At 41.6% G+C, this 25,913-nt stretch overlaps 1 protein-coding gene across 3 annotated transcripts in view; it reads right to left on the bottom strand.

Annotated features, from left to right (window-relative positions):
• zgc:66433 (uncharacterized protein LOC321250 homolog) overlaps positions 1-25,913 on the bottom strand; it is a 195,945-nt gene that overhangs the window by 45,960 nt on the left and 124,072 nt on the right. For all 3 annotated transcript variants that reach the window (XM_043705166.1, XM_043705165.1, XM_043705163.1), the window contains exons 3-4: positions 11,701-11,863; positions 7,890-8,022 (exon numbers count right to left, since the gene is read on the bottom strand). In XM_043705166.1, coding sequence (XP_043561101.1) covers positions 7,890-8,022; positions 11,701-11,863 — 296 coding nt within the window. The remainder of the gene's footprint in view (positions 1-7,889; positions 8,023-11,700; positions 11,864-25,913) is intronic.

Consider the following 25,913-nt stretch of genomic DNA (forward strand, 5'->3'; position numbering starts at 1 on the left):
AGTTCATGGAATGCCTTGCCAGTAGCAGTGGTGGACTCTCCCTCTTTATGGGCATTTAAGCGGGCATTGGATAGGCATATGGAGGATAGTGGTCTCGTGTAGGTTAGGTGGGCTTGGATCGGCGCAACATCGAGGGCCAAAGGGCCTGTACTGCGCTGTATTCTTCTATGTTCTATGTTCTATGTTCTATTTTAGCTGTGGTCTGACCAGTGCCTTGATAGCTTTAGCAAGACCTCCCTATTTTTATACTCAAAAAATGAGACTTTGACTCTCTCTCTCTACTGATGATTCCAGACCTGCTGAGTTTCTCCAGCACTTGCTGAATTTATTTCAGATCTCCAGCATCCACAGTAGTTTGCTTTTACCCGTTTAAACTAATTGGCAAACCAAAGAGGAATGATAAGAAATTGCTTTTTCATGCAACAAGTGGTTGAGGCTTGGAATGCACTACCTGAAACTGTGATGGGGCAGATTCAATAAAAAGTAAGTCAGACTGCTGTTTGTAAAGGAAATACGTGCAGGGTTAAAAAGAGAATGCAGTTTTAAAGTACACTCCTCATGCAGAGAGCTTGCATAAGCACAATGGGTGAAATGGCCTCCTTGGTACATCGTAACAATTCCGTGATTCAGTGAACTCTGCTCCCCTCTCCATATCCACTGCAAAGCCTGCTGTGCATTTCTCACATTTTCAGTTTTTGTTTCTGCTTTAAAGTGTTGATTTTATTTCCTTCACTGAATTCTTTCAACAACATAAAGGTCCACATTTTCCCAAAATCATCTTAAGTGCCCAGAATGTGAGCTACTGCGGTGTAAACTCGGAAATGTAAGTCTGGTGAAAAACAAGGAACTATAATTGGTGCCAATGGAGCTTTCAAGGTCAAAACTATCAAGCACTCACTGATCTTATGGATAGACAGGAATGTTAGTTATTTAACAATAGCTCTACAGTTGTCTTGTTATGATGGGGCAAAATTAAAATCAGTAAATAAACTAAATTCTGAGCTTGGGGGCCATAGACAGAATGCAAGAAGATTTACTCTATGTGCCTGGCTGTGTTATCACTGGTGCAGGAATGTTTCTGACCACACTGAATCTCTGATAAGTCAAGGCTCATTCCCTCCTAGCAAGTTCAAGGGGCCGAATGGCCGCCACCTGCTTGTACCTTTGACACTTCTTTGGAAACATGGTCTGAGTTGGATGATCAGCCATGATCATACTCAATGGCGGAACAGGCTCAAAAGGCTGAATTGCATCTCCCTACTCCTATTTTCTACACTTCAATCTTTCATCATTCTCTACCCTTCTCTTTATTTCTTGTTAATTCTACAGGTATTCTTTTTTAAGATGAATTTGTTCAATAAAATAACAATAAAGGAAGTTCAGAGTGGACATGACACCCTTGTGCATTGTCCACAGTTATTCTCCATGTGATTCTATCCCCTCATTGGTTTGTTAGAAGTGGGGCCAATGGTGGAAATATCAGTCTTTTGCTGATAAAACCATAACCAAACAGCAGTAATGTGTGAACATTCACCCAGCTGTGTGTTTGATGCCACTAGGCAATCTACAGAGTAGTAAGAGTTTCATGGTGGCTGTGAAACCATTGCTGATTGTCAGGAAATCCCATCTCATTCACTAATGTCCTTTAGGGAAGGAAATCTGCTGTCCTTAACCTGGTCTGGTCTGGCCTACATGTGACTCCAGACCCACAGCAATATGGTTGACTCTTGACTGCCTTCGACATAATTAGGGATGGGCAATAATTACTTATGTAGCCAATGATGTGCACATCAAATGAACGAACATGAGAAAAGTATTTGCTTGTAGAACATGGGATGTGGTTTTTGCTGGCTGGGCCAGCACTTATTACTTGTCCCTAGTTGCCTTTGAGTAGGTGGTGATGTGCTGCCTTCTTGAACTGCTGCAGTCCATATGCTGCAGGTAAATCCGGAATAGCCTTAGGGAAGAAAACCCAGGACGTGGCCCAGGAACATGAGGCAAATGAAGTATTTCTGGTTCCAAGAACCAAGTTAAAATCCAAATACATATTTGTCTAACACATAATTCGTATCACACATCACTTGTCACTTTTTGACTCTCCTGAGCCACAATGTGTAATATCATTGGAGATCTTCTAACGTGACATTTAAGAATCTAAGCTACCTGCATTCAATTTTCAGTTTAAACTTTAAAACCACTGTGAGAAAAAGCGATTGAATGCATGGGAAAATCATTTCTTGCAATCAATTATTATTTCAATTGAAGATTGCAATTTAAATTAATCAATGCCCTTAACAGTACCTCTCATTCTCTCAGAGTATATAAAAAATGTTTTACAGCCAATTATGTCCTTTTGAAATCTTGCCATTATTGTAGAAATCATGATGTCCCATAGGTGCACAGCACAGCACCATAAACATTAAATGTGCCAGATAATTATTTTTACTAGTTTTGATTGAGAGATAAATATTGGTTTGGATGCTGAGGTAACATTGCTATTAGCCTTCATTACTATTCACTGTGGAATTCTTGTTTAATTCATTGGATGTGGGCATCACTTGCTTGGCTACTGATTTATTCCCTATCCCTAATTGCCCAGAGGGTTCATAAAACATAAGAACATAGAAAATTACAGTGCAGGCCCTTCGGCCCTCGATGTTGCGCCTGTGGAATCAATCTGAAGCCCATCTATCTACACTATTCCATTTTCATCCATATTTTTATCCAATGAGCATTTAAATGCCCTTAAAGTTGGCGAGTTCAGCTAGCCAACTTCTTTCACCCCCAATCCCGTGCCTCCGTCTTTTGTGCGAAAGCTTATCATGGTGAACCTTATCAAATGCCTCTCCAAAATCCATATACACTACATCAACCACTTTAACCTCATCCATCTATTTGGTCACCAGCTTAAAGGAGTCAATAAGGTTTGTGCCCCTTGACAAAACTGTGTGGACATCCCTAATCAACTTATTTCTCTGTAGGTGATTATAAATCCTATCTCTTGTATCCTTTTCCAACATGTTACAACCGAAGTAAGGCTCACTGATCTATAATTACCAAGATTGTCTCTACTCCCCTTCTTGAACAAGCGGACAATATTTGCTATCCTCCGGTCTTCTGGGACTATTCCTGGAGACAATGACAACATAAAGATCAAAGCCAAAGGCTTGGCAATCTCCTCCCTAGCTTCCCAGGGAATCCCAGGATAAATCCCATCTGGCCCATGGGACTTATCTATTTTCATAGCTAAGAGTCAGCCTCAATGTAGTGGGTCACACGTAATCCAGAACAGGTAAGGACAGCAGATTTCCTCCCTTAAAGGACACTAGTGAACCTGATGGGCAACACCCCCTCTGCTCTGAAATTCTGTGCGCAGTGATTGGCATTGACTTCTGGTTCTGGAAGTTGTTACTCTGTCTGGGCTGCAGAGACCTGTGCAGCCAATAAGAAAGTTAAAGGGAGTGCACTTGACAGGTTGATACGCTAACTAACTGTGGTTACTTGGTTATCACTACATCAGCCCTTTATTCCAGATTTTTAAACTGAATTTAAGTTTCACCATCTGCTGAAGCAGGATTTGAGCCCTTGTTCCCACAACATTGGTGCCAAGTTCTGGATTACTAGTCCACTGACATTATTCCGATGCCATGCCTCCTCTTTTGTGGTGTCTTCCCTGAAGAGGGACATGGTTTACATTTGAAAGACAGCAAATGCAACAGTGCAGCACTCCTACAGTACTGTACTGGTGTGTGAATTTAGATTCTAGGCTGAAGTCCCTGGGATAGAGCTTTTAACACACAACATTCTGAGTCAAAGGCAGGAGTGTTGCCCCTGCAGCTGACACTTGTATGCACATGCAGGTTGACTTTTTATTACTATCGGACATTGCTGTCAGTTGGTTCCTCGCCTTGACAGATAGCAACATCAGTTGGTAAGGGATTGGATTACATTAAATTACACTGAACATAAAGCATCGAGACAGGCCATTCAGCCCAACATGAGTCTGTTCCCACCCTATTACGTCTCCCCCCATTAGTACAGACATCTAGCCATTTTCCCCTCATGTTATTTAGCATTCCCTTAAAGGAATCCAAATTATTCCCCACAAACACTCTTTGTGGTAGTGGCTTCCTGTGTCAAGAAGTTCCTCTTGGATCCTTTGATGGGTTTTTCGATGACTATTACAGATTCCCACCCAGTAAGTAGTTCGGGACTCCCCCACAAGTGATGTCCTTCCTTAACTACCACTGATTATTCTGGACAGATTATTCTGCATCATGGTCTCTACAAATGAATAATAATCAAAGAGCTGCCCTACCACATTCTCACAATGGTCAGATTGTACCAACCTCTCCACCCCCATACCACAACATCCATTGACACACCCAGTCCCAAATCGCAGACCCCACAGGAACCTTGTGGCTGGTGGGATATGATGGGGAATCATGTTTCAGAGTAAACAAACTTATTTTGTCTTACTCTGTTCTTGCGAGTGTCTATCTGTCTGTCTGTCTCTCTCTCTCTCTTTGAATAACTGCAGTTTGAAGTTGCAATTTTAGATACAGGCAGCATTTTATATTTGCTTTCAGTAATGCTGTCCAGTCAAACTGCAGATATAAATAGCGAAATGACAGCAATGAGATTTTGAATTCGGAGCAAATGACAGGAGAAACAAATTATTGAATTTCAGCTTTAAGCCTCTTCATAAGTTCCCTAAAGATAGAAGTTTTGATGTTCCTTTGATCTTTATTTTTAATGGAAGAGGCATAATAATTATTTTGAACGTATACTTACAGCAATAGTGTGGTTCAGTTGGTGACCTCCTTGTCTCTGAGTTTAGAGAAATGTCAGTCTAAGTCTAATTCCACTCTAATCCTTCAGAATTGGAAATATTCTGCATTGTTGGATGTATGATACTAGTGTTTAAAACCAAAATGGGCTCCCTTCTACCTCCCAGCATGCCTCGCTTTACCTTTATTTGGTAACAGCTGTTTAATCAGGAGGATGTATGTCTTCCTTCCTGCTCCAAGGTGCTGACCTGTCTTACAGAGCTACCAAAGAGGAAGTGGGGACTGCAGATGCTGGAGAATCAGAGTTGAAAAGGGTGGTGGTGGAGGGTTGCTTTTCAGACTAGAGGCCCGTGACCAGTGGAGTGCCAGAAGGATCGGTGCTGGGTCCACTACTTTTCATCATTTGTATAAATGATTTTGATGCGAGCATAAGAGGTACAGTTAGTAAGTTTGCAGATGACACCAATATTGGAGGTGTAGTTGACAGTGAAGATAGTTTCCTTAGAGTACAATGGGATCTTGATCAGATAGGCCAATGGGCTGAGGAGTGGCAGATGGAGTTTAATTCAGATAAATGTGAGGTGCTGCATTTTGGAAAGGCAAATCTTAGCAAGGCTTATACACTTTATGAGAAGGTCCTGGGTAGTGTTGCTGATCAAAGAGACCTCGGAGTGCAGGTTCATAGCTCCTTGAAAGCAGGCAAATCGAATGGTGAAGATGTTTGGTATGCTTTCCTTTATTGGTCAGAGCATTGAGTATAGGTTTTGGGAGATCATGTTGCAGCTGTACAGAACATTGGTTAGGCCACTTTTGGAATATTGCATGCAATTCTGGTCTCCTTTCTATCAGAAGGATGCTATGAAACTTGAAAGGGTTCAGAAAAGATTTACAAGGACGTTGCCAGAGTTGGAGGATTTGAGCTATAGGGAGAGGCTGAATAGACTGAGACTGTTTTCCCTGGAGCATCAGAGGCTGAGGGGTGACCTTATAGAAGTTTATAAAATCATAAGGGGCATGGATAGAATAAAAAGTCAAGGTCTTTTCCCAGGGGTCGGGGAGTCCAGAACTAGAGGGCATAGGTTTAGGGTGAGAGGGGAAAGATATAAAAGAGACCTAAGGAGCAACTTTCTCACACAGACAGGTGCATGTATGGAATGAGCTGCCAGAGGAAGTGGTGGTGGCTGGTACAATTACAGCATTTAAAAGGCATCTGGATGGGTATATGAATAGGAAGGGTTTAGAGGGATATGGGCCAACTACTGGCAACTGGGACTAGATTAGGTTAGGATAGCTGGTCGACATGGACGAGTTGGACTGATTCCGTGCTGTACATCTCTATGACTCTATGACTCTTACAGAGCTGTTGGGAGACCAGAGTCCAGCAGGTCTACACACTGGCAGAACCAATTGGAATAGTGGCCACTGATGGTACTGGAGTTACACCAAGAAGGTGGCATTCAGCAATGAAATCGGACATTCATGATTCCTTTTAACTGATCAACAGCCAGCAGCGTTCAACCTGCCAGCCAGCATTGGAGCACTGGCTTCACCCGGCCTACCTTTAAATCAAGTGGGATAAGGCACTCAAATGGGTGATGGGCTTGTGGCCAACCCAATGTCTCCCCTCATGCATTCCATTAGCTACAACCCCCCCCCCCCCCCAACCCTGTAAAATCACAGTTGGGATGGTGCTAATGGACACATGCCCCTGAGTCCATGAGCCCACCAGCATGTTCAGAAGAGTTCACAGAATCCCTACAGTGTAGAAGCTGGCCATTCAATCCATCAAGTCCACACTGATCCTCTGAAGAGAATTCCACCGAGACCCAGTGCCCCACTCAATCCCCCTATCCCCCCATTCCTGTAACCCTGCATTTCCCATGGCTGATCCACATTTAAAAGGCATCTGGATGGGTATATGAATAGGAAAGGTTTGGAGGGATATGAGCTGAGAGCTGGCAGGTGGGACTACATTGAGTTGGGATATCTGGTTGGCATGGACGAATTGGACGGAAGGGTCTGCTTCCATGTTCTACATCTCTATGACTCAGCCTGCACATCACTAGACACTGTGGGTAATTTAGCATGGCCAATCCACCTAACCTACACGCTGTTAGAGGAAACCAGAGCACGTGGAGGAAATGCATGCAGACCTGGGAGAATGTGCAAGCTCCACACAGATAGTCGCCCAAGGCTGGAATTGAACCCGGGTCCCTGATGTTATGTGGCAGTAGTGTTAACCACTGAGCCACCATGCTGGCCTTCTGTTGATGGGTTCTCCCGGACTCAAAAGGTTAACTCTGATTCTCCTCCACAGATTCTCCTCCATCGGCCTGCTGAGTTTCTCCATCGTTCTCTGTGTTTGTTTCAGATTTCCAGCATCTTCAGTATTTTGCATTTACCATAATCCCACTTTCCCAACCTGGGGTGGTCCCATGAAATTCATTCTGTGTTTTCTTTATCCTTATTGGGTTTTGAAAAACACCAAAGCTTGCATTTATGCAGAACTTCCCACAGTGTCCTGAAACATCTCAGAGCCCATGAAGTACTATTGAATTATAGTCCAAGTAAAAATGTAGGAAATGCAACAGCCAATTTGCACACAGTAAGTAGGATGGGATAATGACCAGATGATGTGTTTTTTTTTGTGATGTTGATTGGAGGATAATTATTAGCCAGAATACCAGAGATAATTCAATTGCTCTTATTTGAAATAGTGCCATAGAAGCTTTCAAAAATTATACCCAAGAGGGCAGAATGGGCTTCATTTTAACCTCATATTTGAAAGACAGCATCTCTGACAGAGCAGCACTTAGTCAGCACTGCAGTGGAGCTTCACTATTAAATTTTGCACTGAAGTTAGATTTGAATATCCAAAACTTTCACTCAGAATGGGGAGTCAAAAACAATGGAGTCACAGCTAATAAATATTGCCACTCCCTAATGCTTACATGGTCTTCAGAGAGGCGGAACACATCAGAAGAGTCAGTCATGACTATTTCACAGCACCTTTTTTTTAATGACAAACAGCTTTTCTGAACTTTTACCCTAGTCAGTAATGTCTGTGTGGATGAATATGTCGTGGTTACTGTCACTGACCTGCAAAGCTTTCACCCTCCCAGGCATATTTTCCTGAGACATCACTCTGACCGGAGCAGAGCTGGAGATGGAAACTTCCGGAATGAAAATGCTGTCATGTGACACAGCTCTGTTTCCAATGCTACTTTGAGAGCTGAAATAATAAATATTAACTGATATAACACCACAGGTTATTATGTATTACCTATAAGGAAGGAAAAGCACATTAGTAGTTTGTTTTTGCCTAATTGTTTTTCTTCACTGTTATCAAGGATCTACTGGCACCATAGCAGGAAGTAAGAACTAATTTCCATTCAGTAATAAATTTTCACATATGTTCCTTTTTCTGCATACCTAGGTACCGACATATTAGCAGATGAATAATTAGAGGTCCCATGCAGTATCCTTTTCACTATTTTAACATTCACATTCATTTAAAATATGATAAATGAAACAAAATAATGGACAAACAATATGGGTTTCCAGGTTGCATGATTGTTCCAAAAGCTCACTAACAATGCTTTGTACTCTGAACAGAAATTGATGCCATTTTTATTAGGCAGGGATGTTAAAAATTGGAGTTATGCATAAATTAATAACAATCTTACTCAGCCCTCCGATTCCCCGTTTACAAGGAACAAGCCAGGAGTGTGATGGAATACTTTCCTCTTTTCCAGATTAAGTGCAGCTCTAACAAAGCATTCACATTGAAAGAACCTACTTGGTCAGCACCCCATTCACGTCTTTGGCACTGACTTCCTGCATCATCATTGCTCAGCAGCAACAGCGTGTACCATATATCAGATGCACTGCAGTAACTCACCCAGGAAAGCACTTCCCAAACCAACATAGAACTGTAGCATGTTGAAGGACAATAGCAGAAGGAGAGGGGAAAGCTGCAAGTTTCTTTCCAAGCCACACACCATCCTGTCCTGACTGGGAAATAGTATATCTCTATGCCCTTGCAGAAGAGAAAGCTAAGGGAAAGTGTGATATTGGTATTCAAGGTCATGAAAGTTTTTGGTCAAGTAAATAAGGAGAAACAGTTTTCAAGTTAGAATGGGGTGGTGACCACATGAAACGGATTTAAAATGATTGGCAAGAAAAGCAGAGGTGATAGAAGGAAACTTTGTTTTTACATAATGAGTTGTTGTGACCTGGAATGCGCTGTCTGAAAGATTGGTGAAAGAAAATTCAGTAGCAACTTCCAAAACAGGAATTGATAGCCACTTGAAGGGCAAAATATTTGCAAGGCTGTGGGGAAAGAATAGTTGGATAGCCCTTTGAAAGTGTTGGTACAAGTAATAATTCGCTGAATGGCCCTCTAGAATTCTGTAGTAATTTAGGGTTAACCCAGAAATGGGGTCCGATTGATGGAAGACAAAGTTAGCTAAACAAACAAAAAAAAACTAAAGAAAATTCTGAAGTATACTATCCTTGATTAAAATGATCAAGGGAAGGTTTTCAAAGAACATATCTTTGTCCCTTTATATGAATAAATCTGAGATCAACTTCAGATCCCAAGAGTTGATGATGGGAATGGGGAGAAGGAATGCTCGAAAATTGACTTGCTCCAAAACGCTGCTGCTCAGTCTAAGCTCACACCAAATTACTTATGAGTTCACTGGTTCAATGTTAAGCATTGCTTGCATTCTAAAATCCCCATCCTTATTTGTGAATTCTTCCTTGGCTTCATCCTGCTCGGGCTCTGTTGTCGTCTCCAGCCTCACAAGCCTCCAAGCTACCTATGTTCCCATAGTTCCGGGCCTCGAGCATTCTGGATCTGAATTGCTCCATTGGTGGCTGTGTCCTCAGCTGTCAAGGCCCCTAGCTTTGGAACTCACCCACACTGCCTACTTCTATACTCTTCTGTTTTCTGTTTTAGAAGACACTCCCTAAAACGTATGGAAGGTTTGAGTTAGAAAGAAAGGCTGGATAAGCTGGGACTTTTCTCATTGAAGCACAGGAGGCTAAGAGGCGATGTTATAGAAGTTTATAAAATAATGAGGGGTATAGATAGGTTTAATGTAGGTGTCTTTTCTCTGGGATGGGAGAGTTCAAGACCAGGAGGATCACATTTTTAAGGTGAGAGGAGTGAGATTTAAGAAAGACATAAGGGCTATATTTTTTGCACAGAGGGTGGTTCACATGTGGAATGAAGTAAGTGGTGTATGGGGGCACAATTACAATGTCTAAAAGGTTTGGAGGGATATGGACCAGGAGCAGGCAGGTGGGACTAGTTTAGTTTGGGATGATGTTTGACATGGACTGGTTGGAATGAGGGGTCTGTTTGCTGCTGTATGACTCTGTGATTCCATAACCTACTTCTTTTGACTAAGATTTTGGTCATTTGCCGAAATATCTCCTTTTAAGGTAAAAAGAAGTAGGAAGAGGAGTAGGCCATTCAGCCCCTTGAACCTCTTCTGATATTCAATAGAATCATGGCTGATCTGGCATTCCTCACATCCACTTTCCTGCCCTTTCCCCACTACCCTTGATTTCCCAACTGATCTATCCCAGCCTTAAACATACACAAGGACTCTGCCCCCACAGCTCTCAGTGGCAAGGGATTTCAAAGACTCACAATCCCAAGAGAAGAAATTCCTCCTCATCTCAGTCTTAAATTAGTGTCCCTTTATTCTGAGACTATACCCTCTGGTTCTAATCTCTCCCATGAGGCGAAACATCCTCTCGGTATTTATCCTGTCAAACCCCTTCAGAATCCAATGAGATTCATCAAATTGCTGTATAAAGTTCTGGGATATTTTATTCCATTGAAATTGCTTCATTGACGCAGTTGAATTGCTTTTCCAATTCAAGAATCTCTATTTACTTTGAGAAGAGGATGGGAATTGGATGCAATTTAAATGAAAAGCAGAAAATGCTAGAAACTCAAAGCAGATCAGGCAAAATCCGTCAACTGAGAAAGTTTCATTTCGATGACCTTTTATCAGAACTGCTTCAGGTGCGCACCCTGAACACAGACCTGCTCCTCTCTCCACAGACACTGCCTAACCTACAGAGTGTTTCCATCATTTATATCAGAAATTTCCAGCAGCTGAAAGCCTTTGCATTTTTTGGAGGTTAAAATGTTTTCATGTTCCAGTACTGTTAATGCATTCTATTAGTGACCTATTCAGACATATCACAGCACACTTATGTGGCAGGTGGGACTTGGATCCAGAACTTCTAACCCTGTGGTAGGGACACTGCTACTTGAGCTCTTTTAATGCATTTTATGTACTTTTCAGTGATAGAATTAGGAAATATAATTTCACTATCATCACCTGCTCACAAACACCAATACAAAATGGAAGAATTTATTCCAAACTGAGCTGATGGATCAATATTTATGACAATATAAATGATATTGAGTTTGTTGAAGAGTGAACAGGGAAATTATTTGCAGCAGATAGTCTTTTTAAAAATCTTTTCTGGTTTTGATAATTTGTAGATTAGCATTTACTTATTTCAACTTTAGAATCACATTCAATGCTAAAATTCATGGCAGGTGTTGGGTAGAGCAGGTTTTGTTGACCTGGCAACCTTTGAACCTTGGAACAGTTGTTTTTGACAGATAAAACCTTCTAATAACTGGAATCATTGGTTTATCTGCTCCTGGGATTTGCCTGTGGCTTGGTTAAAACAAAAAAGCAACAAGAGTAGGCCATTCGGCCCTTTGAGATTGCTCTGCCATTGATTAAGATCATAGATGATCTGATTTTAAAGTCAACTCTATATTCCTGCACATCCTCAATAATCCATCATCCCCTTGCTTAATATGGTCGCAAAAGTTAACATCACAATGAGCTGCCTTCTCGTATTCTCTTACCCTGCCTCAGAGTTAGGCAATGCTGTGGAAAGTTCCGGAAGGTTGACATCACTGCTCGATTGACACGGTTTAAGACTGCTCTCTCCTCTGGGGGTTGCTGGATCTTTCCTCTTCTTCTTGGCAAAAAAGTTTTTGAAGGTTTTAAATTTTGACTTCTTCTTGCCTGCAAAGGACAAATAAAATTCTTAGTTTCACAAGGCCAGTGAGCGCAGCTAATTCACTGTTCAGCAGTACATTTAGTATTGACATTATTAGCTAAACCTCCATGGAGTTGATCATGAAGAATTTGTTGTCAATATGTGATGCTTAATTTATTAACCTAAGCTGCCTCTTATTGTCTATTTAGATGCAGAGGAAGAATTGAGTTGAATTACTGGTTGTGAGAAGTTGAAGATTGCTCAATAAGTTGTAAATTTCGAGCCTTAGATGTCAGATACAGATCTGCCATGAACTCAAAACATGGTGGAACAGGTTTGAAGCACTGAAAAGCCTCATTAATCCTCTATCGCTATTTCTTGCTGCAGACCAGATGAGGTCCCAGAATGAAATGAGGATTAATATTTCCTCTTGTTTTCCTTATCATTTGCAGTACAGCGCACAACAGTTTTCTTTTGATTCCTGGACAGGCATGAATAGGAAGGGTTTAGAGGGATATGGGCTAAATGCTGGTTAATAGGACGAGATTAATTTCAGGTACCTGGTCAGTATGGACGAGTTGGACTGAAGGGTGTCTCTCCGTGCTGTACACCTCTGTGATATGGGCATCGCTGGTTAGGCTAATATAACTGGTTATCCGTAATTGCCCACAGGACAGTTAGGAGTCATATGCACCCCAGATCAAGTAATGTTTGCACATAACCTTCCCTAAAGGGCATTAGTGAATTCATGAGACCATAAAACAGAAAAGCAGAGGTAGGCCATTCAGCCCATTGAGTCTTTTCTACCATTCAATGAGATCATCACTGATCTGATAACTGTTGAGAGTGTGTTGCTGGAAAAGCACCTTTCTGATGAAGGGGTCCGGCCTGAAACATTGATTGTCCTGCTCCTCGGATGCTGCCTGACCTGTTGTGCTTTTCCAGCAACACACTCTCAACTCTGATCTCCAGCATCTACAGACCTCACTGTCTCCCTACTGATCTGACAACCCTCAACTCCACTTTTGTGCTTTCTCCCCCAGACCCATTGATTCTCTCAAGTTCTGAGGGTCACCAAACCTGAAACATTAACTCTGATTTTTCCTCACAGATGCTGCCAGACCTGCTGATCTTTTCCAGCAACTTCTGTTTTTGTCCCATGATTCCCTTACTGATTAAAAATCTATCTTAGCCTTGAATATACATAATGACCCAATCTTAGCAGCCCACAATGGTAAAGAATTCCATGGATTCACTGCCTTCTGAGGGAGAAGAAATTCCTCCTCATCTCTATCTTAAATGTGTGACCCTTTATTCTGACATTATGCCCTTTAGTCCTAGACTGTCCCACATGTGGAAGTAACCTGTTTATATTTGTCCCACCCAGCCTCTTAAGAACACTGCATATGCCAGTATAAATTCCAATTCCAAATGAGTAAAGTCCATGCTGTTTCCCCTCTCCCTATGAAACAGTCCTTCTGCACCCAGAATCAGCCTCAAACCAGTTCACTAGGCTAGTTTTTACAGCAATGGTGCTAACAAGGTCATCACTGAGCTCAGTTTTCAACTCCAGATTTTTGTTGAATTCCAATTTTGCCACATCCTATGGTCAGCTTTGCACTCATGTCACAGAACATTAGTTTGAATTATTAGCCTCGTGACATTACCACTGTGTCACCAGAACCTGAAGGATGAAGCTTTAGTTTTCTGCCTTTCTTTCCAATTAATAGACCATGACTCACACATCTCTTTTGTTTTTCCCTTTCTCTCCTTTGATGGGAGTGAATCTTCAATCAAATGGATACAACCACCCCATCATACAACAACAACCCATTGACACTGATGCAATTGAACATCACAATTATTATTAGTGCTACAATCGTGATCATTTGTATTGTGTGCGTGATGATATGGAGATGAAAACCCTTGAGTGATGTCGGCTTTGAAAGTAGAAAGCCCACGCAAAATTGGGGAGAACATGCAAACTCCACACAGAGAGTTGCCCGAAGATGGAACTGAACCAAGTCTGTGGAACTACGAGGCAGCAGTGCTAACCAATCTTTCCAAAACTGTCTTTCCAAAAATATAGTGATGGGGGAAAAGTTATATCACAAGGGATATAAATCTGATATTTAACATAACTGAGAGATTAACTAGCTCCAGCATTACAGTCAATACTGAAAACGACAAATGCTGGAGATCACAGCGGGTCAGGCAGCTTCCATCGAGAGAGAGCAAATTAATGTTTCGTGTCCAGACGACTCTTCATCAAAACTTGAACAGTCTAAAGTCTATGTTACAGTCCATATTCAGGTTACATAGGCCCAAGTATTTTGATGACCAGTTAGTCATTGACACAGTGTAGACTGGAATTATATATTGGAACCACACGGATTCCAGGACACAATATACTACTTGGGAATTGTCCAGCAAACTGAGGATTCCTCTAGCTTATCTCTCCACGCTTCAGGCTCTCTGCCTTCATTCCTGATGAAGGGCTTTTGCCTGAAACATCGATTTTACTGCTCCTTGGATGCTGCCTGAACTGCTGTGCTCTTCCAGCACCACTAATCCAGAAGCTGGTTTCCAGCATCTGCAGTCATTGTTTTTACCCAGTTGATTTTAACCCTACTGCGAATCCTCTTGCAAGGATGCCTGCCTTGAAGAAGGTTTCCTCCTCTCTCTACAAGAATCTCAGGGACTCCCTATCCCACTGCAACTCCCACTAATCCAGAATGAGGATTCTGATAGACAATTCCTCTGTGTCTGGAACCCTCCAAATGAACCTGTCGAAGTCGGAGGTGGTCTGCTTCAGTTAAACTAATAGTTATTCAGGAAAGGTTAGAGGTTTAAAAACCTAGTCTGACTCCTCGATACCTATTAAACTGAATCTTGAGATCACACCTGCCTTCAAAGTGTGGACAGTTCCATACTATCCATCTTCCAATGATATGGCAGAAAGAGTGGTCCAAACATTGAAGGAAGGCTTAAAGATGCAGCCTACAGCTTGACTTGTATTGTCCCAGTTCCGATTTGATTAGAGGCCAATCCTTCACACAACCACAGGGATAGCTCCAGCACAGTCACTGATGGTAAGAAGGCTCAGCACCAGGTTATAGAGTCATTGAGTCCTACAGCTTGGAGACAGGCCCTTCAGCCCAAACTGGTCAATGCCGACCAAACTAACCCCATTTCCCTGCACTTGGCCGATATCCTGCTCATCCTTTCCTATCCATGTATTTGGCCAAACACCTTTCAAATGTTGTTCATGTATCCGCTTCAACCACTTCCACTGGCAGCTTATTCCATATGCGTACCACCCTCTGTGTAAAACAGTTGCCCCTCAAGTTCCCTTTTATTCTTTCCCCTCTAGCCTTAAACTGATGCCCTCTAGTCCTCGATTCCCTAACACTGGGAAAACGACAGTGCATTCACCCTATCCATGCCTCTCATGATCCTCTACTCCTTCATAAAGTCCCCTGCAGTCTCCTATGCTCTAAAGAAAAATGTCCTAGCTTGTCCAACCTCTCCCTATAACTCAGACCATTGCATCTAGACAACATCATTGTAGATTTCTTCTGCACTCTTTCCAGTTTAATAACATCCTCCCTATAACAAGGTGACCAAACTGAACATAATATTCCAAGTATGACCTCACCAACATCCCTGGATTAGTGGTGCTGGAAGAGCACAGCAGTTCAGGCAGCATCCGAGGAGCAGTAAACATCCCTAATAACTGCAAAATAACTTTCCAACTTCTATACTCAATGCCTTAACCGATGAAGGCCAGGGTGCCAAAAGTCTTCTTCATTGCCCTGTTTACCTATGACTCCACTTTTAGAGAACTGTGAACCTGAACTCCAAGATCCCTCTGTTCTACGACACTCCTTAAGGCTCTATCATTCACCAGGAAACTCCTACCTTGATTTGACTTTCCAAATTGCAAGACCTCACTTATCTATATTAAACTCCATTTGCCATTTCTCGGCCTACTTCCCCAACTTCAAGGTCCTGTTGCAATTTCTGAGAACCTTCCTCACTGTCCATGATAATGCCCATTTTAGTGTCATCTGCAAACTTATTAAACATGCCTTGCACATTCTCATCCAAATCATTGACATAGATAACAAACATCAATCGGCCCAGCACCAACCCCTGAGGCACACCATTAGTCACAGGCCTCCAGTCTCACAAGCATCCTTCCACTATTATCCTCTGCTTCCTATCATCAAGCCTATTGTGTATCCAATTTGCCAGTTTGCCCTACATTCCAAGAGATTTAACCTTCCAGCGCAGCCTACCATGTGGAACCTTATTAAAAGCCTTACTGAAATCCATATAGACTACGTCTACTGACCTGCCCTCGTCAACCCTCCTCGTCACTTCATCAAAGAACTGTAACAAATTTGTGAGGCATGATCTCCCACTCACAAAGCCATGCAGACTACTGCTAATCAAACTCTGTCTTCCCAAATGCATGAATATCTTATCCCTCAGCATATTCTCAAGTAAGTTACTCACTATACATGTTAAGATTATTAGTCTATGGTTTCCAGGATTTCTTTTGCAGCCCTCTTGAATAAGGGCACAACATTTACTACCATCCAGTCTTCTGGGACCTCACCTCTGGCTTACGATGATACAAAAATAGCTGCCAGGGCCCCCACAATTATTTCTCTAGCCTCTTGCAGTCTTCTTGGATCTATCTCGTCAGGACCAGGAGATTTATCCTTTATACATTCTAATACATCCAACACCTTCTTTACTGTGATATGGACTGTCCCCAAGATATCACCGCTCGCTTCTCAAAGTTCCCATGTCTTTCTCCATGGTAATCACAGAGGAGAAATATTCATTGCGAACCTCGCCCATCTTTTGCAGTTCTACACATACATGTTGACTTTGGTTCTTGAGGGGTCCTATTCTCTCTCTTTTTCCTTTAATATACGAAAAGAAACTCTTTGGATTCACACTAATCTTCTCAGCCAAGGCTATCATGTGCCCTCTTTTCGCCTTCCTGATTTCCTTCTTCAGTAAACTCCTGTACTCCCTGTATACCTCCAGGAATTCCCCTAATCCCAACTACCTGTATCTGAGCCATGCCTCCTTTTTTAGCTGTCAAAGCCTCAATATCTCTTGTCATCCAGGATTCCCTATTGCTGCCAACCTTGTCCTTTACCCTCATAGGAATAGAGAACTATTAGATTATACCTGATAATTCTAGGCCTGGGAGGTGAGGGTGACATGGCATCAGGAGCACTAATACTGACCACATGCCTCCTCTAAGCGAGAGAGACAGTTTGCTTCAGGAGACCAAGTTTGGTGTCGAAACCATGGGAGTGGTCCTGCACGGGTACGAGACAAGGTTGACTTGAGGTCAGGTCCTGGGTCCTGAATAAACCTGTGAAGCACGCGAAAGCTGCTACCTCACAAACGGGGTGGGAGGAGAACATACCCAGCACCTCAGAACAGCCTCTGTCTAGCTTTGAAGAAACCTCAGAGTCCAAGATAGATACGGCCGATGTTGTAGCCTCGATACTGTTACCCACATAAAAAGATTGTTGATGAATCTTTTCTCATTGCATTGCAGCCTATCTAGAATTGCCCGTCCTCTAGTTGGTTCCTTAATGTATTGGTCTGAAAAAACAATCTCCACAATGTCATTGTTGGTTTGATTTGTCCAATCATAGAATGCCTACAAAGTGGAAACAGGCCATTCAGCCCATACCTACCCTCCAAAGAGCATCCCACCCTGCCACCATGCCTGTAATCCTGCCTTTCCTATTGCTATCCATCCAGCATGAACATCCCTGGACACTATGGGCAATTTAGCATGGCCAATCCACCCTAACTTGCACATCTTTGGTCTGTGGGAGAATATACAAAGTCCACAGAGACCATCACCCAAGGCTGGAATTGAACCTGGCTCACCTAGTGCTATGAGGCAGTAATGCTAGCCATTGAGCCACCATAGCAGTGCAACAGCAACCCTTTATTGAATGCTGGAGGAAAACACCACCTAGTTCACTAACGTCCTTCGGTGAAGGAAACTGTTGCCCTTACCTGGTCTAGCCTACATGTGACTCCAGATCCACAGCTGTATGATTAACACTTAATTGCCCTCTGAGACAATTAAGGCTGGGCAATAAATGCTGGTTTAACCAGAAACACCTACATCCTATGAGTAAGTAAAAAAATAAATTGTTTGATATTTTTACTCCTGTTTCTATGTTTACTTTGTTATGAACGCTATGATCACTTTCAACATTGCATGATGTGTGTTGAAGTCAAATAAATGTTTATACATGCTTTATTTACTTATTACTTTGAAGCTATGTTGACTGACATTTGAAGTTTTCCAATGTGAGTAAATGTGTGTCTGCGCATGCCTGATTCCAGTAAATGCAGTCGGCTCATCAAGCAGAAGTTAAATAATAAACTGTTATTTCTGCTGGACCTTGAACAACAGGGAAATTCTGCACATTTATCATATCTGACACTTTACTTGGCTTTGACTCTTCTTCAGCTGTTTGCTCTGCTCGCAACAAGTTCAGCAGACTTTCTGCATTCTGCAATAAGCTTTATAAATGAACGTGGAACGGATGTGGTTAATCCTGTATGTAAACTCTAACTAATCACTTTCAAGGAATCCAGGACTTAATCTCGTTCTGACTCAGACATTAAAGCACATCAGGGGCCTGCTACATTTTTTTCATCTGATATATTAGTGACTGATTCTACCCTATTCCAATTTAAAGGCAAATTCCCATTCTTGACCTGAGTGTTGTCTGTAGATATATAGGGACCAAAATATCCACAGAACTTTAAGAACTGGTAGATTTAATTTAGCTAATTGAAACTTGATCATAAGATCATCTTAATTTATGCCATTCAGCACATGAAGTTTGCTCTACCATTCAATCATGGCTGATAGGTTTCTCAACCCCCATTCTCTTCCCTTCTCCCTGTAACCCTTGATCTCCTTACCATCTATCTCTGTCTTAAATACACTCAATGACTTGGATCCACAGTCTTCTGTGGCAATGAGTTCCACACATGCACCACCCTCTGGCTGAAGAAATGCCTCCTCATCTCAGTTCTAAAAGGTCGCACACTCACTCTGAGGCTCTGCTCTTGCTCGTGGTCACTTCTACTAGTGGAAAGATCTTCTCCATATCCACTCTATCCAGGACTCTCAGTATTCAGTACATTTCAATGAGATCTCCCCTCATTCTTCTAAGCTCCATGGACTGTAGAACCAGAGATCTTGTATGAGAAGTTCTTCATCCCTGGGATCATTTTTGTAAACCTCCTCTGGACCTCCTCTTAACGCCAACACATCCTTCCTTATTCCACATGTGGTGAAGCCAAAGTCTCATACAGCCTCAGCAGTACATCCCTGCTTTTGTATTCTAGCCCTCTCAAAATGAACATGACCATTGCATTTGCCTTCCTAACTGCTAACTGATCCTGCATGTTAACCTTAAGAGAATCCTGAATGAGGACTCCCAGGTCTCTTTGTGCTTCAGTCATTTTTCAATTCGACCATGACCTGTCTTAACCTCAACTTCCCTTCTGCACCTTAATTTCATTTCCCTTAATACACTTGCATAACAAAATTTTATGTCATCAAATCTAAAGTTTTGATCAATCTGAATTTTATTTAGTTCAATACTCTGATGACCTTTGATCTAGAAGTAATACAGTAAACAAAATTCATTGTAAGTCCATGAAAGTGGCTGTGGAAATTATCATTGGTTGTAAGAATATAGGAGTAGGCCATTCGGCTCTTTGAGCCTGCTCTACCATTCAATAGGATGATGGCTGATCATCCAACCAGTACTCTTGTTTCTGCTTGCTTCACATACCTTTTGATACCTTTACTCATAAGAACTACACCTACATCTTTCTTCAAAGTCTTCAACGATTTGGCCCTAACCGCTTTCTGTAGCAGAGAGTTTCTCAGGCTCATCATTCTCTGGGTGAAAACATTTCTCCTCATCTCTTTCTAAATGGCCTTACACCCCATCCTTAGACTGTTATCAACTGTAACCTCCTCAACTAATAAAGAAATACTAGTTAACGTGACTCAGTGTTCCTTGAACTGGAAGCAGTACCAACAGGAAGCAAGTTACAAAAGCCATGTAACTAGACCGAAAGGACAGTTTCAGAAAACTAAGGCTGAAGCAGAAGGGAGATCAGAGAAGATCCATTTGCACAGAGCTGTTTGCATGCAACATTGAATGACACAGTAAGACCAAAGGCTGGGTTTGAGTCTGAAGGCCGAATTGAATAATTTTAGTGCAACTGCTTCAGTTTTGCCTAATGCAACAAGCCCGCCTGACAGGGTCGATTAAAAGGGCATGTTAATGGAGTCTCTGGGCAGTCTGTGCCATCAGGTCTGTCACGAATGTGGCTGTTGATGGCCTGACAGGGTAATGAGCTTCCCTGGGGACCTCAATGCAATATGGCTGTCAGTGAACATGACTTGGCCAACAAATAATTAACAGGGAAATATTAAATATGAAAAGCTGAGTTAGGAAACTTTGGAACTGCAAGCAGTGCCACTTGTCTCTATGGAGTAATACTTGTGATAATGTACCATTGTATTAATGACAAAAAGTGGAAATTATCTTGCAATTTGAAGTACTGTTGCCTGTTAATTCATGTTCAATTAATGTTAGTTCAAATGCGTGTTAACGTAAAAATTATAAAAAGTGAAATCTTCTTTGCTAAATTTGTAAATTGGGGGTAATTATTTCATTTGATAAATTAGGTTGCTTTGGCTTTATGGTTTTACCACAACGATTGTAACAAAACACATTTCTATCTGGTCTTTAGAGTAAGGCTGTGACTAGATTTTGAATATTACATGTCATTGTCAGATGAGATTGGTCTGACATTTATTCTACTAATTTGTAACTCTTGGAAAATTCCACACATATCAGTCAAACTATTGTCAATAACAGTTAAAAGCACACAAGGAATTGCAGGCCAGCTGGATGGACATTGACATGGTGAGCTGTTCTCTTCTTTGTTGGTTTAAAACAGTCATATGTAAAACTCGTACAATTTTCAACTTTCTGTCCTTATTGAGTATCTTCGGCATTAAAACATGTTTTAATTGTCTTGCAGTTTTAACTGGCACTCGGTATACAAACAGGGTACCAGATGCTACTCCATGCCTGTTCCTTCAGAGTCTGGAAACAATTCCAAATGTTACACAGAACTGCCATGTAATTACTTCAGAAAAGAGAAGAATGCATTGCTATCTGTAATATAAAGCAAGAGGAAAACCCAGCAGTGCTTTACTTTTCTGCAATAGTATTTCTCTGACTGCATCTTTCCTCTCACGTAATGAATTTACAGAAAAATCTCATCTGTAAAGTCCACAATATTTTAGTTAGGGAATTGCCAAGTTGGACAGAAAAAAGGATTCACACATGACTTTTGAGAAACAGAAACTCCATTGGGAATGTCTCTTGCTTAATTAAAACAAAAATGCCTTCACTCTATATTGGCTGTTGATTTCTCTGACTGGTGACCCACTCACTCAACTGTCCCCAGAGGAATAACAGGCAGAGAAACAAAACTTGTGAGCCAATTTAGTGAAAGATTAAAGGTGTGTTACCAAATGCACATAACAGCTTGAGACTTCACTTCAGTTCCTGCTTTTTAAAAATATGAGTCGCTGGCTGGGCCAGTATTTTTATTGCCCACTCTTAACTGTCCAGTAAGAGATGGCGACGAGCTGCCTTCTTGAGCTGCTGTAGCCCTTGCGGTGTAAGGATATCTACATTTTATTACAAAGAGAAGGCGTGTGCAGAGACTTAAATCAACTGACACCAAGGCCCTGATGCCAGAAACCACTTACAGATGGAAACACGTTAACCCTCATCTGTCAATTGGATTGGAAAATGTAGAGTCACTTGGAAGGATAAGTGAATAGTGCTTCTATTTTCCTGCTATAATGACTTTGCAAAACAATGATCAATTTAGAACATAGAACAGTACAACACAAAAACAGCCTACCATGTCTGTGGTGACCATGATGCCATTCTAAGCCAATCCCATCTGCCAGTACGTAGTCCATATCACTATCTTTCCTGCTTTTCATATATGTGTCTAAATGTCTCTTAAATGTTGCTATTGTATCTGCTTCTACCACTCCTCTAGTAGCACACTCCAGGCACTTACCACCCTGTGTAAAAATCGTTTCTTGTATATCTCCATAAAATTATCCCACTCGCACTTAAACCCATACTCCCTGGTATTTGAAATTTCCACCCTGGGTAAAAAACTCTGAGTATTCACCCTCTCCATGCCTCCCATAATTTTATATCCTTCTGTCAGGTCACCCCTCAGCCTCTATCACTCCAGTGGATACAATCCAAGTTTGTCCAACCTCTCCATACAGCTAATATACTCCAATCCAGGCACCATGCTGGGAAACATCTTTTGCACCCTCTCCAAAGCCTTCATATCCTTCACATAGCGTGGTGACCAGAACTGCATACAATGCTCCAAATGTAAAATCTTATACAGCTGCAAAATTACTTGCCAATATTTCTACTCAATACCCTGATCAATGAGAGCAAACATGTCATCTGTCTTCTTTCCCACGATATCTACCTATATTGCCACTTTCAGGTAACTATGGACTTGCACTGCTGCCTCACAGCGCCAGAGACCCAGGTTCAATTCCCGCCTCAGGCGACTGACTGTGTGGAGTTTGCACATTCTCCCCGTGTCTGCGTGGGTTTCCTCCGGGTGCTCCGGTTTCCTCCCACAGTCCAAAAATGTGCAGGTTAGGTGAACTGGCCACGCTAAATTGCCTGTAGTGTTAGGTGCAGGGGTAAATGTAGGGGAATGGGTCTGGGTGGATGCGCTTCGGTGGGTCGGTGTGGACTTGTTGGGCTGAAGGGCCTGTTTCCACACTGTAAAGTAATCTAATTTAATCTAATCTAATCTCTCAGTATATCAATGTTCCTAAAGATCTTACAATTTATTGGATACATTCCACTTGCATATGATCTCCCAAAATGCATCACCTCAGAATTGTCCAGATTAAACTCCATCTTTCATTTTTCTGACCAATTTTCCAACTGATCTTTATCCTCTTGCATCCTTTAACAACCTTCCTCACTATTCACAACTCCACTAACTTCTGTATCATCTGCAAACTTACGAATCAAACTACCGCCATTTTCATTCAAATCATTCACATATAAATTACAAACAAACAGCCTTCCATGAGGGATTTTGTCAAATGATCTTAACCAGCTCATGAGAAATATAGAAACATAGAGAATAGGAGTAGGCCAATCGGCTCTTTAATGTCCCACCCTTCAATATGATCATTGCTGATCATCCAACCTAGCACCCTGGCCCCACTTTCTTCCCATGCCCTTTAATCCCCATGATATCCTTAGTAAAATCCTGTAGAAAGTCAGGAATTCATATCCAGGAAAGTAAAATATTTAAGGTTGAAATGATGTGGCGACTGTCACTGTTTGCCAGGTTTATGAGATCCAACTCTATTTAAACTCCCAAATGACTGATGTTGGTCTATTAGAAGTTCTCAAAAACACTTTACGTCTAGCTTTGCCTTCACACCATTGTCTCAAACTTGTGGTACACAGTCTGCTCCCTTCCAGAGTGCTCCATGAAATCATGTGACACTGGCCTTATCACTATACATCCTTTCACTGTATTACAGAATTGCTAAAGTTCAGAAGAAGGCCAATCAGGCCATCATGTCTCCACCAGTTCCCTGAGCATTTTGACTAAGTGCCAATCTACAGCATTTTTCCCTTAACCAAGCACATTTTTGTGAGTTAAATAATCTAAAATCCTCTTGAATACCTAAGTTGAACAAGCCTCCACCACACTTGGACAGTGCATTTCAGACACCAACCACACTACTTAAAAAAAATTCTTTCATGCCTCTTACATTTGCTTCTTTTCCAAAACACTCTAAAACAGTGCTCTCTGGTTCTCAATTCTTTCACAAGAAGAAACAGTTTCTCCCTACCTCCTCTGTCCAGACTTCTCATAATTTCGAAAGCTGTCATGAAATCTCCTCCTAGCCTTCTTTTCCCAAAGAAAAACAAGTCCAACCTTCCAAATTTTCTTCATAACTGAAGTGCCTCATCCTGAAACCACTCTGTAAACCTATTCTACACTCTCTCCAATGCATTCATTTCCTACCTATGGTGTGATACCGAGAACTCCACAGTACACTCCAGCTGAAGTATAGCAATGAGTCATATAAGTTTATCATAACCTCCCCACAAAACCCCTATTTGTGAAGCCTAGAATATTGTATGCTTTCTTAACAGCTCTGCCTGTCCTGCCACCATTAGTAACTTATGCACAAAAACACACAGGTCTCCAGGCAACTGAAGACCCTTAAGCATAGTATCCTTTATTTTATATAGTCTCTTTGTACTAAAACGTGCCACCTCACATTTCTCTGCATCTGCCACCTTTGCATATTCTACACTCTCAACCTCACAGTTTAGTCTTATTCGCAAATTTTGAAACTGTCCTCAGCACTTAAATAACTGGATCATTATTATTTATCAGGAAAAACAAAAGTCTATTACCAGCCACTGGACAGTTCTCCTACAAACCTCCCTCAAGTCCGGAAATAGCGATTAACTGTTACTATCTGTTTCCTATCCCTCAGCCAACTTTGCATACCATGGTACTACTGTCCCTTTTGTTCCACGAATTAAAACCTTCTTCACAAGTTTGATATGTGACACTATGCTGAATGTCTTTTGGAAGTCCATGGTCATTACATCAACAGCATCTCCCTCTCTGGTATATCTTCAACTAAGCTGGTTGGGTGTGATTTTTCTTTAACATATTCATGCTATTTCTTTCAAGTTCACCCACATTTTTCCATGTGACTGTCAATTCTATCCCAAATATCCCAAATGTTTCTTGAAGTTTCCCCACCACTGAAGCTAAACTGGCTGGTTTGTAATTGCTGAACTGATCTTTTCTCATCAAAGGGGAAATGATTGCAATTCTCCAGTCTTCTGGCACCAGGGCCTCTGCAATTTCTACTCTCACTTCCTTCAATGTCCTTCCAGACAATTCCCAGCATCTTTATCAAGTAAAGGTACCGATAACCTATCCAAAACTTCCTGCTTAACAATTTTACATCCTTCGATTGACTTAGCTTCAATTCATCAGGACTTGGGAAACATCTCCCTCAAGGGTAATGTTGATTCAGATAATTTATTTAACAGCATTGCCATGCTTTCATGTGTAAATCCCTTTTACAGTTCCTAATCAGCCCTACCCCTATTGTCACAATGTTGTAACAGTTTATTTGTCCACAGAGGAATTTGGAATTTCCCTTTATGTTTGTTGCTAGTCTTTTTCAAAATCCTTTCCTTCTCTTATTTCCTTTCTCATTTTCCTTCTGAACATCAGCTTTATTCACAATTGCATTCTCAAACTGCTACCTGTCAGAAGCACACTTTCTTTAACTTTATTTCCATCTTCTTTGGAGCTCTGGATTTGTTTCCCAGCTTCCCTTTAGGGGGAATATACCTTAACCATGCCTAAACTGTCCCTTCTTCGAAGGTATCCCATTCTTCAGCTGCAGCACATCCGGCCAGGTTTTGGATCCGATCCATCAGGTCCAGCTCTCCCCTTACGCGCAAGTGGAGACTGCAGATGCTGGAGATCAGAGTCAAGATTAGAGTGGTGCTGAAAAAACACAGCAGGTCAGGCAGCCCAAAACGTCAATTTTCCTGCTCCTCAGATACTGTCTGACCTGCTGTGCTTTTCCAGCACCACTCTAATCTTGACACAGCTCTCCCCTTGCCTTGTCCAAGTCAGCTCTTCCCCAGTTAATTATTCAGCATCCTACACCTTGCAATACAAAGGTCGCTATTCTGTAAAAGATCCCTCCACTGATATTTGATCTACTTTTGATTTGGAGATGCTGATGTTGGACTGGGGTGTACAAAGTTAAAAATCACACAACACCAGGTTACATCACACTGTAAATTTTTGCTATAAATTCTGTGCCATAGAATTGTGTCCTCCATTACC

Source organism: Chiloscyllium plagiosum, chromosome 15 (assembly GCF_004010195.1).
Source record: "Chiloscyllium plagiosum isolate BGI_BamShark_2017 chromosome 15, ASM401019v2, whole genome shotgun sequence".
Lineage (NCBI taxonomy): Eukaryota > Metazoa > Chordata > Chondrichthyes > Orectolobiformes > Hemiscylliidae > Chiloscyllium > Chiloscyllium plagiosum.